This window comes from Pagrus pagrus (assembly GCF_965226575.1).
Source record: "Pagrus pagrus genome assembly, chromosome: 17".
NCBI classification, from domain to species: Eukaryota; Metazoa; Chordata; class Actinopteri; order Spariformes; family Sparidae; genus Pagrus; species Pagrus pagrus.
The window spans coordinates 12,045,843-12,061,270 of record NC_140201.1 but is presented as its reverse complement, the minus strand read 5'-3'; the positions used below and the strand labels follow the sequence as shown (position 1 = coordinate 12,061,270).

Genomic DNA, 15,428 nt, shown 5'->3' with positions numbered 1-15,428 from the left:
TTTAGGAGACAGCAGTTAAGGCACTAAAAGCAGTGGCAAAGTGAAATAACAAAAATCTGCTGATAGAAAGCAGAGCACAGGAGCTGAAGAATACAGCGCTGACAGTCATTTTAACAATTAATTAGATGATTAAATATTGAGAGAAAAAACCCACAGAATACCCTTAAATAATGAACCTGCTGATGAGAGGCTGCTCAAGGAGGTTAGATATCATCCTGTCGATGTTCCTTATCACACTTTATTGGATGGTGTTACATTGAGTGAAAATCTCGTTGATTGGCTGACAGCATTGAGGGATACATTTTGTCTTAATGCTGCCTCGGAGCGGCTGTCTGACTCAAGGCATCAGAAACTGCCACGTCAGCATGACCCTGCTCATTTTCTGGTTATGCTAATCAGGTGACATTCCTTCCTGTTTGGCAGGAGGAGCTGATTGGATGGGCCTAGGTGGTGACCCTGAAGGGAGGCCGTTTGATTGGTTGGCTGATATAAAGCTGAATAATGGACTGACATTGGGCAGGAGGCTGGTATTATCAACACACACACACACACACACACACACACACACAAACACATAAACACTTCTGCAGCATATAAGCACACTTCCACACACCCTGACATTAACTATGTGCCAGGATAGCCTATATTTTAGTCAGGTGGCCAGTGGTTGTCTGACAGACCTGAATATCAAATCAATATATCATTTGATGTAATTTCTATCCTGTCCCGGCACAGAGCGGTTTGGTAGCTATTCACTATAATTCCATCATAAAAGTATTTAATATCAGTCAGATATGAGGTCAATATATCATTTGCTGGACTTCTTTTAGTGTCAAACTACAATCTTGCCAATCTAGGCCCTGAAAGACTTTACTCCACACTTTACTCTGATTAAATGATCCAGGTATCAGCCTGACGACTACTTTTTGGACAATCTTGAATGTAAGACACCTATCCTTTCCAGGCACTAAAACATTTTGGCAGCCTCTTAATATAAATCCATCATCCAATTAGTTCGTTTTATACAGGAATCCCATTAATTTGTCATTTGCTGGACTTTTGTGATGTGAGGCACCTCCAGTATCCTGCCCAGCCAGATACTAAGACGTTTGGCAGCCATTTACTGTAATTACATTATCCAGACATCAAATTGATACATTGTGCGGACAGCCATTGAGGGCCTGACGCTGAGGGATTTGCCAGCTTCTTTGCACCACACAATTAGAAAATTATATACAATGATCCAGATAACGAGCCAGTGTCACTTGCTTTTAACAATGTCCGGTAACCTTGTGGAGTTCCACTTCTCTCTGCATAACACTGAAAACTTCACTCATTGTTTGTTGCTATTGATGTTTTGCGATGATGCTGAACTAATTACTCACTTTAGTATCCTGCCTATTGAGACAGTGGAAAGGGCAGGTCTGGCAGCCCTTGTGGCCTGTCATTACCAGTATAATTCAATGAAATAATGCTAATTACAAAAACATTTTGAGGTTCTCTATACTTTATAAATTTGTGGTGATTTGCCAGGTGCTTTGAGAGCTAGTGTTAAAGGGAAGCACAACATCATCATCAGCCAATAAAGGCTTTATGATAAGATTGGCTTCGAGCTGAAATGAACATTTCTGCTGATATGACAGGCCGACAAGATGACATGCCCCTGGGGTAGATCTGTTATGTATGTTAGGTATTGAGAATAGAGCTTTGATTGAACACCTCTTTTTTTTTATTTTTGCATTTTCTGAATATCTTTCCAAAGCATGGGATGGGAAGAGGAAAGTCACATATGATGGATAAATACCTCTTTGTTGGACTACTGACTTATGAACTGGATCAAATATACAGTGTTTAGTACTAATGGATGCAGCTATTTTTTTTAATTTGCTCTTGTTTTTGTTTGCTCATCTTTTCTTTTATTATCTCCTGGCGTGTTATTTGGGGGGCGGTCTACACACTTGGATGATGCTTCCATTTAGATGTATAGTGCTGCTAGATGATAGTGGTGGGTTAATATGCCAGAATGTTTGGTTTGATGTTAATTAATGTGCCTAAATAATTACATGAGGGATGGGTCATGACAATGACCAGATACGAAAATAATATATTCATTCTATCATTCAGTCATTCATTCTGCCAGTGTGCCATCACAGTAAGAGTAGGCATTGTATTATGTTAATTCCACAATGAGACAGACTGGATGATCTCTGCAATAAGATGGAAAAATAATGTGCATATATTGGTTTTGCCATCAGCAATCAGCCAAAATGAGTTGGAAAATATTGTTATATTGGGTACCGGCAAAAATCCAATAAAGTGTTCCCTATACTGTCATTTTCTTGAGAGTTGGGCTGAGCAAAATAAATGTGAAATGAAAACAAGTGTCACAGTCCTGTCCCCCAGGCTTGTGGCTTACTTTAATTTGCAGTGGGTTGTAAATGTTGCATAAAAACTAAAAAAACACTTGGAAATGTACCTAGTGTGGGTTAATATGACACTGACACAATACTGGGTTAACCTGACCCAGTGATTTGACCCAGTGTTGGTGGTATTTTTATATTTCTGGATCAAAACTCCCTCTGTTGGATAGATTTCTGCTGGGTTAAATTAACCCAGTATGGACTCACTGGGTCAATTTTTACATAGTGTATTTTAGTGTCTAAGAACATTGTCAGATATTCAAAATCTTTGAATAATAGGTGTGTGAGTTACTGCTGGTCACTAAAAAAGGTTACTATTCATGAAGCGACCACGAATTCAAAAACATTCATACTTTCCTTCAAAATTCTGTTTCATACAATCTGCTCTCCACATCTGTGTATGTGTGTGCATGCATGTGTGTCTGTGTGTGTGGGTGGGTGTGTGTGATTGTTTTGATTGATGCCCCTGCGTTGAAGCTGACCTTGCAGCAGTTGGAGCTGCATTCACACTGTAGATAATGAACACACACACACACAAACACAAACACATGCATGCGCGTGTGTGCGCGCACACACACACAGCTCTAAAACAGCATTGATTTCTCCTGTTCAACTAGAAAGCATAGAGCACATTACATTATTACAGGGAGCTCCTCTTCTCTTCTTCTCTTCTTCTCTTCTGCTCTCTCACTACAGATCAGCTTTTCTCATTTTTTTCTTGTCGTTGTTCTTCTCCCCCCTTCCTGCTTTAATTTCTCCTTTGCTTCTCCTTGCTGCTTTCCATTAGTTCTTATATACAGCGTGCTCCTCTTCCATCTTACTCTTCTCTCGGCCTCTCAAATCTCACATACTTCACACTTGCCTGCTATATACACATGGGAATACATAGGACATACTGTATGCAGTATGCAGACACAGGTACAGACAGACACATGCACGCACACACACATACTGTGTCTCATTTTAAATGTATGAACAGAGCCATAGATGTATATGTGTGTAGGCACACACGCTTCATTGTGTGCTGTATGTATTGTGAATGCTAAATATGTATACTGAGCCGTGCATAGTCTTTGGGGGGTAAAGGAAATAGAGAGAAGGATATACCGATACAGAGTAAAAAGGAGAAAGAAAAGCAAATAGCTGTGAAGCACAACAGCGAGATCTGTAATCACTTGTACTTTAAACACATTGTGTGGTCTCTTTATCTATCACAGTGTAAAAAAAATAGTCATGGAAAATACATAAAAATGTAAATGAATGCATTTGAAGTTATGAAAAAAATCACACTCAAACAAACCTCAAACAATAAACAGGTGTTTAAAATGCCTGCGAATCTCTGCATCTGATACTGTCTTATTTTCTTTTCCAGAGAAAGTTAAAATACAGCTCTGGGAGCAAACATGAATAAAGACATGTAATCACTAGTCGTTTTAAAATAAAGCACTTTATATATACTTTATTTTAGTTTATTAATATTCTTGCAAAAAGGCAGCGTCGTAAAAAACAACTGGGCGAAGGAAAAGGATTATACTCGCATCACAAAGTGGGACTCAGATCTTCCCCTCCTGCTTTGTTCTTATAAAATCCCCAAAATTGCAAATGACAAAATGAAACTTGAAACTTAACAAAAGACAGGAATGTTTTACACTCGTACAGCATCTGTAAATCCAGAATTTGAGTAATTTATATATTTTTATATCACTACGTCTTATCACCTTCACATCCTATCAAGGTGCCACTCTTTCGACCAAACTACACTACTCGGGTCACCTTCTCTTTCCCATGATGCCATTAATTCATCTGGATTCAGTTGTTAAATTAAGAGAGGGAGAGAAAGACCGAATGACAGAAAGTGAGAGAGAGGACAGACAAACAGGTGGAGGGATGATAGATAGAGGAGTGGCTATTGTCAGTCCCCTCAGGTCTGTTTGATAAAGATCAGAGGAGTCACAGCCAGAGCCTCAATCACATACACATGCTTGCGCACAAACACACACAAACACTGTTCACACTATGCAATATACACAAGTGATGCATGCCCTCAGATGTAACACACACACACACACTTGACTTTTAATCTCAGATCATGTTCAAGTCGAAGAGACTAGAGTCAAAATCAATCAATCAAGTGCTGATAAGGGATCAGAGACTCAGAGAAACAAATGGCAGAATGCCCCTTTAATGGCTGTCTCTAAATATGGATGCAAGCGCTTTTCTAACTGAGATTCAGCACCACCAGATGCCACTGTCCGGTTTCCATGAGAACTTTGCCAGAACTTTTCAGCTGCGCAATCATTCAAATTTCATATTTCATGAAGTGTTTCCTCCAAGGAGCCGGTGTCAGTGGCCATGCATGCAGCAGTCTGATCAGACTCATCAATGTGAGGATTGACTGTTGTTGGCTTGTGTTTACTGCTGTGACTAGCAAACAGATATCAAGCCAGAAATATAATTAATGCAGGAGATGAAAAATTTAGGAAAGCTTTCTCAATGTAAGATATTTATGTTTACTGAATTCTGATGTGGAAAGTAATTAAACTCTGGTCTAACTATAAAACTTCACACTTGCTTGATGCTTCTGCATCAAACTTGGTTTAATTTTGTCCACAAATGACCGGGGTGGCTGTTGACCACATGTTTTATTGAGCCGGAGAGAGTGATGGAATTACAAGCCAATGGCCAAATTTGCTATCATTTAAATCTGGTCCTCCTCTTTCGGTTTAGCTGACTAACTTTTCTCCCATATTTTCTAGGATACTTGTCAAGTCAAACCGTTTGGAAGTTTGCTTCTCATTAGCTCCACTGCAGTTGGGTGGTAAACAAATACAAGCTGGTGGCTAAACACATGCATATAAAAGACCGTTGATGGTGGCTGTTGATTTATACATAAAGTGCAGCTTTTTGTTTCAGCCTGGGGTTGGTTGGAATGATGGTAGATATGTGTTCGTTGTTGGAGAGTTGGCAATACTATTTCCACCAAGGGATCTCCATTATATATTTTAGGCAATGTGTTAAATCAGGGCTGGATTCACACGTGATCTCAAGGTTACGTGAAATGGGCAGCAGGCCTGCTTACCGCGTTCTCGCGGGACATGAGTGTGTCAGTTGGTGACTGTAATGTACCTCTAAACTGTGTGATATTTATATTGCAGTTCAGGCAGGTATTTAGGGTTAGGGTTTGCACCTAGGGCGGTTGTTTTTATTTGTATAGAAGTTCAGAAAAAGAAAGTAATCAAGTTTGATGAAGTACCGCATGGTATGGTATTTTTAACAATTTCTTGATTGAGTTACTGTTCTGGTATATACTGTTAAGGTGATCTAACATGACATGTACCGTGACAGAAGATTTGTGAATATTGCCCACCCATTTTCAACCATTGCTGCTACACACGAGCATTCACTAAAATGAATATATAATAAATTATATCAATAAAACAAATTAATTTCTATCATCTGTAGGCGCCCTGTGCTTAAGTTTGTTAAGTCTGCAAAAACAAAGAAAAATCGACTTTAGGAAAGGGATAGCATTTGTCCATTTAATTCAATTAGTTTTAATTTGTGGCATTTCTTTGTCCCAAAAGAGATGAACAATCAGATTCTCTGTAGTGTGACATTGAGGAAAAAAGTTTGTCTCGAATAGGTGCTTCACCTTCTTTGAAGTCTGAATTTTAAACGGACTGAACTGCCATTATCAAAAAGAGCAGCACACTGTAGTCTATATAGTAACTTCAAAATGAAAGCCAACAACACTAACTTACAGGTGGGTGAGTGAGTAGACAATATTCCGTAAGTGTCTGCAGTCAATTTATTTTTTGCCCACAAACAAAAAGAAAAAATGCTTGTTTTGTACTTCTGCTGTCCAGACATAATCATATCAGGAGTGTGAACTGATAATGTGACTTGACCCAAGTAAAAAAAGCTAGCCTGTACATGTACAGCACCCAAAGGGGTTATGTGATTTATGATAGCTCCTGTATCTGTAGCGGACCTAAAATTACAGACAAACATCATATATTTTACAAGATGAGCCCTGACCTCTGAGTGGAGTGAAGAGTTCTACTGGCTTCCCTCTGGAAAATCTAAATCATTTATACCAAGAGTGCGTGACCAGAAGGTCACTGGGTTGGCTGTAAACCTCAGTGAGTAGGTGACCCTCTCCATGATATTATGTGGAACTGATGGATAAATGCCCAGATGGAGGATGGTCCAATCGATGCCACTGACATCTGGCCAGTGAGCGCTCCCAAAGTGTTTAACCTGCTGCCACCAACCTCTGTTTGCTTGCAAAAGTACAATTTCAGCTCCCCATAAAGATCAAGAGTAAGAAGTGAACAGATCAGAAAAAGGTCATCCCTCCTTAATCTTATCATATTTCGACCTAGGCAACTTTATCCATCCCTGCTTCACAAAGAATTGATGTCTCCAGTTCCTTCAGAGTCAGTTGAATAAACTTAAAAAAAGATTTCAGTCTGTTACTTAAAATGTGTTTACTCCTGTTTAAAATTGTTTACTCCTAAAAAAAAAGAGAAACACTTTAGTGTGTTTTGCACCTTTCCCACTGAAAATGTTTCATTTTTTTATCTCGCTCTTCTATATTTTATTAGTCTTTGTTTATGTCTTGTCTTGGGGCGCTATGTAAACTCTCGCTGGTGCTGGAAATGAAGTTAAATTAAGTGTATTGCCGTAATATCATAGAGAGGAGAAAAGTGGAGATACTGCAAGTGCGTGAGGAGGAGGAAAAACAGCACAAGTGACGAGAGGCTAGGGATGAGGGGAGTCAAGTGAAATCTCTGCTGACTTGTTAGTCACATGGCAGCATGTTCGAGGATGAAGAGCATGTTCTCTGGTCCGTGTTCTGAAGAAATTTATTACATCTGGGAGCCGCGTGTCTGCGTGTGTACCATATGTATGTCCATGTCTGTATGCGTCTCTATGCATGCCCATGTCTCTGAACATAAGGATGTGTCAAGATGTATATTGCATGAGTGTGGGTAATGTACATTTATATTTGAGGTGAGGACAATTTGATGCTATTTTATATTATGCGTCTCAGTGTATAGCACAAACACGTGTTCTGATTCCTGTGTGCTTCAATGTGGATGCCTCCCACAGATTGCATAAAGATCTGAACTGTAGGTTTAATGCCTGTTCGAGGTTTATAACGTGTTTCCTCTAAAATACACACTACAGTAGATGCTTCAAACAACTTGAACTTGAACTGACTGGCTGAACACAGCATTAGAATGATTTTGATTGCACTGTCTAGTTTCTAATGTAATTTCCTACGCCATGAATGACACAGCACTACGTGCCCTAGAGCTGTACTTTTGTCAGATGCCCCGTTTTTATTTATTCCTATTGCTTGCATTGAAAGCTCTGCATGGATGAGGAATGGTTTCTGGAAAGAAAGCATCACAAATAACAACGTACCTGCTGCTGTCATTCCCAGTACAGAAACATCTAAATATCACAATAGAAAATGCGTGTTTTCTTAAAACGTACAGTGTACAAACATAAGAAGATCGGCTATCTTAGCAGACTCTTAGCAGACGTCTCCAGTCTGATCCTCAGCGCACAGCTGATTGGTACACTTTGGTTGCATGATGTTGCTAAAGTGCCTATTAAACTGATTCTGTGTGGATAGAGAGCTTCCAATGCGACACAATAGTCGGACGCTCGTTTGTTGACATGGTGTAAAATTAAAGAGCACTTTTTCTAACCACAATACTCTGTGATTAATTAACTGTATGTTATACAGTCCTGTCCACATGTCAGTCAAACCAATAATTGAAGATAATGTCCGAATGGAGCAAATTAGCGATTTCTTTCCCCCCTATTTTTTGTAATAGCTACTTCAGTTTTCTATCTCAACAAGGACAAGGTGGAGCAGAAGGACACAGAGGAGGTTGAAGAGTAAGAGGAAACAAGAAAAAGAACACTTCAACAACAATCATGCTGAGAAAGGACAGCGTGAGTGTGTCAGTGTGTGTGTATGCATGTGTGTCTAAGTGCAGCGATAATCTGTGATTCCGTCTTATCAGCACAATATCAAACCGCGTTCGACATCATGCTAAATAATACATCACTCTCTTTCACACAGTGTCTCACACTCACATGCACATATACACACTGTATGGTATGTGCTGCTGCATGAATTAGTTATGACCTGACAGTCTTCAGAGTAAGGGGAAGAAATGTTCAGTCCAACAATCAGATCAAAGTGTAACCCACCAAATAGACGAGCCACAGTGCCACACTTTAGTACCTTTGGTGCTGCCATTTGGAAAATTCCTTCCTACAGAGGGATCAATGGAGTAACCTTTTTACACTTCTGTTTTATAATGTAAATATACTGCATACCTCCAGATCACCATTTTTGTCTTTGATCCCACATTATGTTAATCCATCCATCCATCGATTCATCCTTTTTTCAAAGCATATCCAGCTCCAAGTTGAAGCAGCGGCAGGGTAAGCAGGGCAGTCCAGACGTCCTTCTCCCCCTCCACATCCCCCAGAGGCAAGGTATCCCAAGGCATTCACACTACAGGTGGGATCCAGAAGCCCTACAGCATCTTCTAGTTCTGCTCCAGGGCCGCCATAGTTTGATGTGCCTGGAATAACTCCACAGTAAGATGTCCAGGAGGCTACCTTGTAAGATGCAATAATGTTGGCTTATTTCAATGTAGAGGACTCAGATCTCCTTTCAAATGTCATCCCTTATCCCCAACCCTTAAGGTGAGGCCAGTGACGCTGTAAAGAACACTTAGTTTGGTCATGGTCCCATTCTTTCATTCGACACAGAGCTTATGACAAAAGGTGAGGGTTGAAGCTTGCGTCTATTTGTAAATCCAGAGTTTCGCCTTGACTCCGTCTACACAGCAGTCTGGTTCAAAAAAAAAAAAAAAAAAAAAAGCCTGCAACACTTCTGAAGCTTCACTAAACTTCTTATTGTTCTCATGCTCCAATTAACTCTATCTGGTACGGGATAAATCATTGTGTCAAAATAAGTATAAATTAAATTAGTTTTGCCTAATTCTTGCTTGGTTAGATTAAAATGTATGCATGGTAAAACTGCAGAATCAAAGCTGACATCACACATGGAGGGAGTCGTTACACTTAATTTATACCTGTGCAATCTGTATCTGGATACATTATGTTGTTAATGACATCTAATGTAATCCAGGGTGTTTTAGATTATTTTTGACCCACAAAGTAAATTTTAGATACAATACAATAATAAGAGTGTTGGCACAATTTAACACACGCTTGCATGAAGTCATTAGACACAGAGGTCAGTTAAATTTATCCTCCAGTAAAAAAACAATTTGTCATGTAAAGCTTATGAATTTACATCTGCAATGTGGTGATATTGTGTGTGTGTGTGTGTGTGTGTGTGTGTGCGTGTATATATGTGAGGGGGGGAAGAGAGTGACATACAGACAGACAGACAAAGAGAGAGAGACTGATAGATAAAGAGAGAGAGAAAGTCAATTTAAGCAGTGATCTCTGGAGTACTTTTTTAAAATGTTTGAGTATTTTCAGTGGAAATAACCCCCAACCAACACCTTCACCAATAATGATGATGAGCAGGTATTTTGGACTCGGTTCTCTTCGAAAAATGTTTTGTTGACAATGCTAAGGCAATACCTGCAATAATCTAAAATCTGAAATGGCTCCAGTAACAGATTAGGCAAAAGGATTACATGGACTGAGGCTGACTTGCCAAAAATTGTCCAAACCAGGGCGGATCATTCCTTCTGAGAAAATCTCTCCCTGGCTGCATTAATGAACAGTCAAGCCGTGTGTTGAGGACAGTATGAGATGATGAATATAAAAAGACAGAAACAGATCATCAGCATAATGTTGCATTTTAGCAAATGCCAAGTGTGGTCTGTCTCTCTGTCTCACCGACTCCCCCTCCTTCACACACACACAGACTAAGTTAAACAGCTGTATGTATCAGCAGCAGGGGCTCTTCAGATAAGTCCCCTGGATACTCTCGCTGAGAGAAGACGTTCCATGTTACACACACACACACACACACACACACACACACACACATATACACATAGAGATGCACAATCACACAGACTGACTTTCAGCCAAGTTGCAAGTAGTATCTTGTGCCAGTGAATAAATCTGGGACAACTGCTTGGACATACAAGTAGCACAAACACACACAGACATGCACACACTTATAAAACCCAGACACACCATGTGTGTGGACTTAAACTGAGGCACTTTGCATTCAGTGATATTGTCATTATGCGGCACATCAAACACACACACACCCACCAACCTTCCAACTTACATACAGACAAGTACAAAGGCCCACAGAGGGATGTACAGGGACACACAGAGAGAAAGTTAGGCACTGTATCGATTTTAACGGCAACCAGCTGTGACAAGCAATGTGTGTGTTTGGGTGAGTACATGTGAATGTAAACGAGCTATCATTAGAAAGTGAACAGAAGTTTAGATGTGTACATTCAATTTACATCGAGATCCAGCAAAGTTTTTTCCAACAGGCCTTTGTTGACAGCTGACATTGTGCCTTGTCATAGCAGTTAAAGCACAGGTGTTACTAATCACATTAACAAAGGTCTATTCAAGGTTCCCAATAAGCCGTGACAGTGTGACAGTGGACCAGCATGAACAATACCAGGACTAAAACAACTAAATGGAATTCAGCCATCATTCATTTTAATATTTCCTACTGTGACATGCCAAAATGGCTTTTTATGAAAAAGGCCTCTGTAACAGTACCACCTCTTGCAATAAATCATTTTTAGCAGCTCCTGACAGCATATACCACCCTTCAAAACATCCTCTTGTTCTTATCCTCAAAGAACACATAGAATAGCAACAAAACACTGACTTGGTCACTGTTCAACTAGTGCAGAAATCCTGAGGTACTGAATGTTATTAGAAAAAACAGCATTTTAAATACTAGCGGTTGCTGTGCCTCAATTTTTATTGTACTATTTGCCAGTGCTAACTAGTCTTTTACATGGAATAATCATCCAACACTACCATCTGAGGAACTAATCATTGAGACAACCTGCTGTAGGCACTTGTAGTGTTTAGTTCAAGCACAAAAGCCTGAATACGAGACACCATTTCTTTAGAGAGAACATCCCCCCTGCTGCGAAAATTGGCCTTAATGGCTGACTCTAATTTAAAATACTGCTTCGAGTGTTTGTCTGCCTTTTATTAAAATTTTAAAATCAGTTTCTTGAAAAGTCCATCATTAGTGCTACCTTGGTTACAGTACATTCTGTAATAAGCCATAATCCACATAAAGTATTAATATCCCAGCAGTACAACAGGAATACTAAATAAATACTACATGACCACGACTTCATCTCGTACGCCATCTGTGTACCCCTGCAACTTTAATAACAATAGTGAGTTCAGATGTGTCATGATAAATGCATTACCATAATTATGCTATTGTTATTACAGTGTACAAAATGACCGTACATTTTGTGAAAACTAGAATCTTAGGTGTGCTTTCTGCTATCTTGCACTGCCCCTTTTTAAATGACATATGGGGTCAAATATGTATTTGAAGCAGTTGTTGACGCCTCAAAGATCTGCTCAGTGAATAGCAAGGAACAACACAACGGTGTATTTATTTGTTTTGTTGCTTTGCTCAGTATCATGCGTGCCTCCAGTCGACAGTTTTATGCTCTTCTATTTTATGCTCCGGAACTAACTGCTTCGTTGAGGACATCAAAGTTTTTCTAATCTAAATCTAATCTGAAATCTTAAGTGCAACACGGGACATGGTGCTGATACATTGTGAGTTCTAATTTTAACCATCACTTCAACCATTCATATCTTTTCTTTCATCTGTGAAAATGGTACGATGGTGCTAATGCAGGCCCTAAAGGGAGAGGGTGAAATGCTTTAGACTCTCCTTCAATGGGCCATATTCCCTTTGGAAGCCAAAATATTGCAACTCAATGGTAAAAAACAAGCATTACAAGGTTAATTTATATCAAACACTATTATTTCTATGTCACGCAAAAATTACATGAATGATCCACTGTTTGTTTTTAAGTATTTTTTGGGCCTTTTATGGCTCTGTTGGCAGAACAGTTCAGAGATGTGACAGGAAACGGGATGAGAGAGAGGGGGGATGACATGCAGCAAAGTGCCACAGCTCAGACTCAAACCCTGTCATTGTGACCTGAGCTACCAGGTCGCAATGATCCACTGTTTAAAATGTGTACTATGTGTCAGAGAGACAAAACTTGTCTGGTATCTGGTATTGGATTGGTGTTCTGTGACATAAGAAATTACAACAAACGGTCTATGTTTCCTGCACATCTACAATGTATAGCATCCAGTATTCTTTTATTTTGTGTCATGCTCTGCCCATGTGCTCCTCTCTCTGGATTGGGTTGGTTTGACAGCCTCTAGTGTTGAAAAGGAGTGAACTTGTCACCAATAAGGGAGTCCTTTCCGGTGCTAAGTGGAAAGGCGTCAGAAAATGTGAATTGAGTTCAGAAGATGCCAGTTTTCTTTGAAAACTTTGAGAATCTGAATGGCTTCAACTGAACAGATATCATGCACTTTAAGTCCTCACCTACACCAACAGTTTACAGATAAGTCCACTTATTTAGCATTTGTAAGCAGTATAAAAACATTTGATACATTGTTTACAACACAGTACTGTGTGTACATATTAATTTTATACACAGATAATGAATAACGATGCAATGAAAACACTTAAAAATGACCTTATACCCACTCAAAACTACATTTTAGTGAGTTGTAAACCATTTATTAAATGATTATATACTGCTCAGAAGTGCTAATTAGGGGGACTTGAAGAAAAGTAAAGATATAACATTATGTTTAAAAGGTTCTGTGTGTGGTGATTTGCTTTCTCTAAGTTTATTGTGTGAAGTAGATATAAACAGAGGTTGCTTAAGGAAAACAACACACAGTGCACCTACTCAATTACTTCTACATTTTTTGCTGGTTCTCTTACATGGCTCATAGCCACAGTCATTTTTTATTTTTTATTTTTTCTGCACGATAGAGGTCAAGATTAAGGCACGGCCTATACAATTTCACATACTAGCGCAAATGCATGCAGACGCCTTCTGACCTTCATAGTTGAGTTTGAAGCCATGTGCAGAGACAGCAAAGTCGCTGGTCAACCTCAAAGAGAAGACATTTCCTGTGCTGGTGACAGGGGGAGGAACCTGGAAGCCTGTTAGCCTGTAGAAACACAGAGAAGAATGTGTTGACATTATCAACAAATTACCAGCGACAGCAAACATTCAGGAAAAACAATACTGCCTCTTTTGTTGACTGCACAAAAGGCCTTACAGCTTGTTAACCTATAGCAACAAAGAGATTAGCATATTGATGTGTTAAACAGACACACTCATCAATTAAACACAAAAAGAAGTGCATACTGTGCTGAGAGTGCAAAGGATATTTGGACTATAAAACTCAAAAAAATAAAATGTGCATCCTATTTTTTAATAAATTAAATTCTATGTGGGTTAATAATCTAAGCATTTTACTTTCTCTTGCCAACTTTAGTTAAGTAACACAGCGTCTACTGTACTTCCACCAGCTGAGCAATGTTGTGTGTGTGTGTGTGTGTGTGTGTGTGTGTGTGTTGCCGCTGTATGATAATTAACTTGATTGACATGCCCTGACTTTAACCATTTTGCAATATGTTACAAAGACACAGTCAAACGGCAACATTGACTTGGTGATGTTGTGTTACTTTGACTCCAGGCACCCAGCCGCTAGCTTGCTCAGACCCTAAAGCTGTAGTGGCCCACTGGGCCGTGAGCCTGAGGCTAATGCAAACATTATGATCGACAGATACACTTAGTGTACTTCATTTAAATTACTTTATTATTTATTATTTATCATAAATGAAGTCATTTTGAAAAAAAACAAAAACATGATGCCAATATAGTACTCCTTTTGAGCCACCCTAAATGACTGCAGGCGTTACTCCTTCACAACAATAGCCAGTGTTTGATATATCTTCAGTCTGATAAAGTTTAGAACAAGAAGTGCAAACATGCCTGTCTTTTCATGAAATGCATCGAGCTGCGGCTGCTGTATGCCACTTGAGACCAACATAATGACTTCCAGTTATTTTTCTTACTATATATACCCTCCTTGATTACATTTCTATCTCTGATGTTTGCTCTTACCATTACCACTGCCTGGCATAGAGCCTCTGGGACAGAACACAAAACAACTCTCCATTATTTGAAAATATCGAGGAGGCCTGCACTAGAAACCCACTACCCAACAGGGGCTTTTAAATAAATCAGGCCACAAGATCAAAGTGTACCAACAAAAAAGTGAGCCTTGGTCGGCTAAACAGTAATACCGAAATGGGTTTGTGTACAGATAGGTGAACAATAAAACAGGAGTCAAGTAGGGAGGCAAGGCAAGGCTGCCTTTAATCTGTACTCCACATGTTTGATTGTGTCCTCCAAAAATAAGCTCGCACACAAGAGCCCAGGTGTGCCTTCAGCTTTTTGATTCCTTGAATTAAATGAGGAAGAAGAGGGAAGGAGGAATGGAAGGCCAGCGTTTTTTCAGGTATGGAATAGAGCCAAGCTGCTACTGCGACACATTTTTTCTTGTCCTGCAGCTACCATTCTTCCTTTTATTTTGCCTTCCTCCTTCCTTCCATTTCCCTCCTTCCTCTTTCATCTCTCCTCCCCCTTCTCTTCCTCTTCCCACAATCTGCTCATACAATACTTTCCTCTAGCATTACAGTCAACTTCTTTTTCTTCTCTCTTTACTTCACCCACCCACCACTTCCCCACTTTCTGGCTTCCTCTCTGCTCTTCTCTCTCCCATCTCTCTTTTTCCCTTATTCGGGGTTCACACAGCTACCTTTTTGATTTCACCTCCCCATCATCATTCTTTTGGCTCACATCCTTTCCTTCACCTCTGTCCCCTATTTCTACTCTCCATCTTTGATCTTTATGCTTTGATGAACCTACA

At 39.6% G+C, this 15,428-nt stretch overlaps 1 protein-coding gene across 4 annotated transcripts in view; it reads right to left on the bottom strand.

Annotated features, from left to right (window-relative positions):
* The window catches only part of csmd3b (CUB and Sushi multiple domains 3b), a 341,165-nt gene that overhangs the window by 214,604 nt on the left and 111,133 nt on the right, over nucleotides 1–15,428 (bottom strand). For all 4 annotated transcript variants that reach the window (XM_084380344.1, XM_084380345.1, XM_084380346.1 and 1 more), the window contains exon 3: nucleotides 13,546–13,658. In XM_084380344.1, the coding sequence (XP_084236470.1) occupies nucleotides 13,546–13,658 (113 nt within the window). The remainder of the gene's footprint in view (nucleotides 1–13,545; nucleotides 13,659–15,428) is intronic.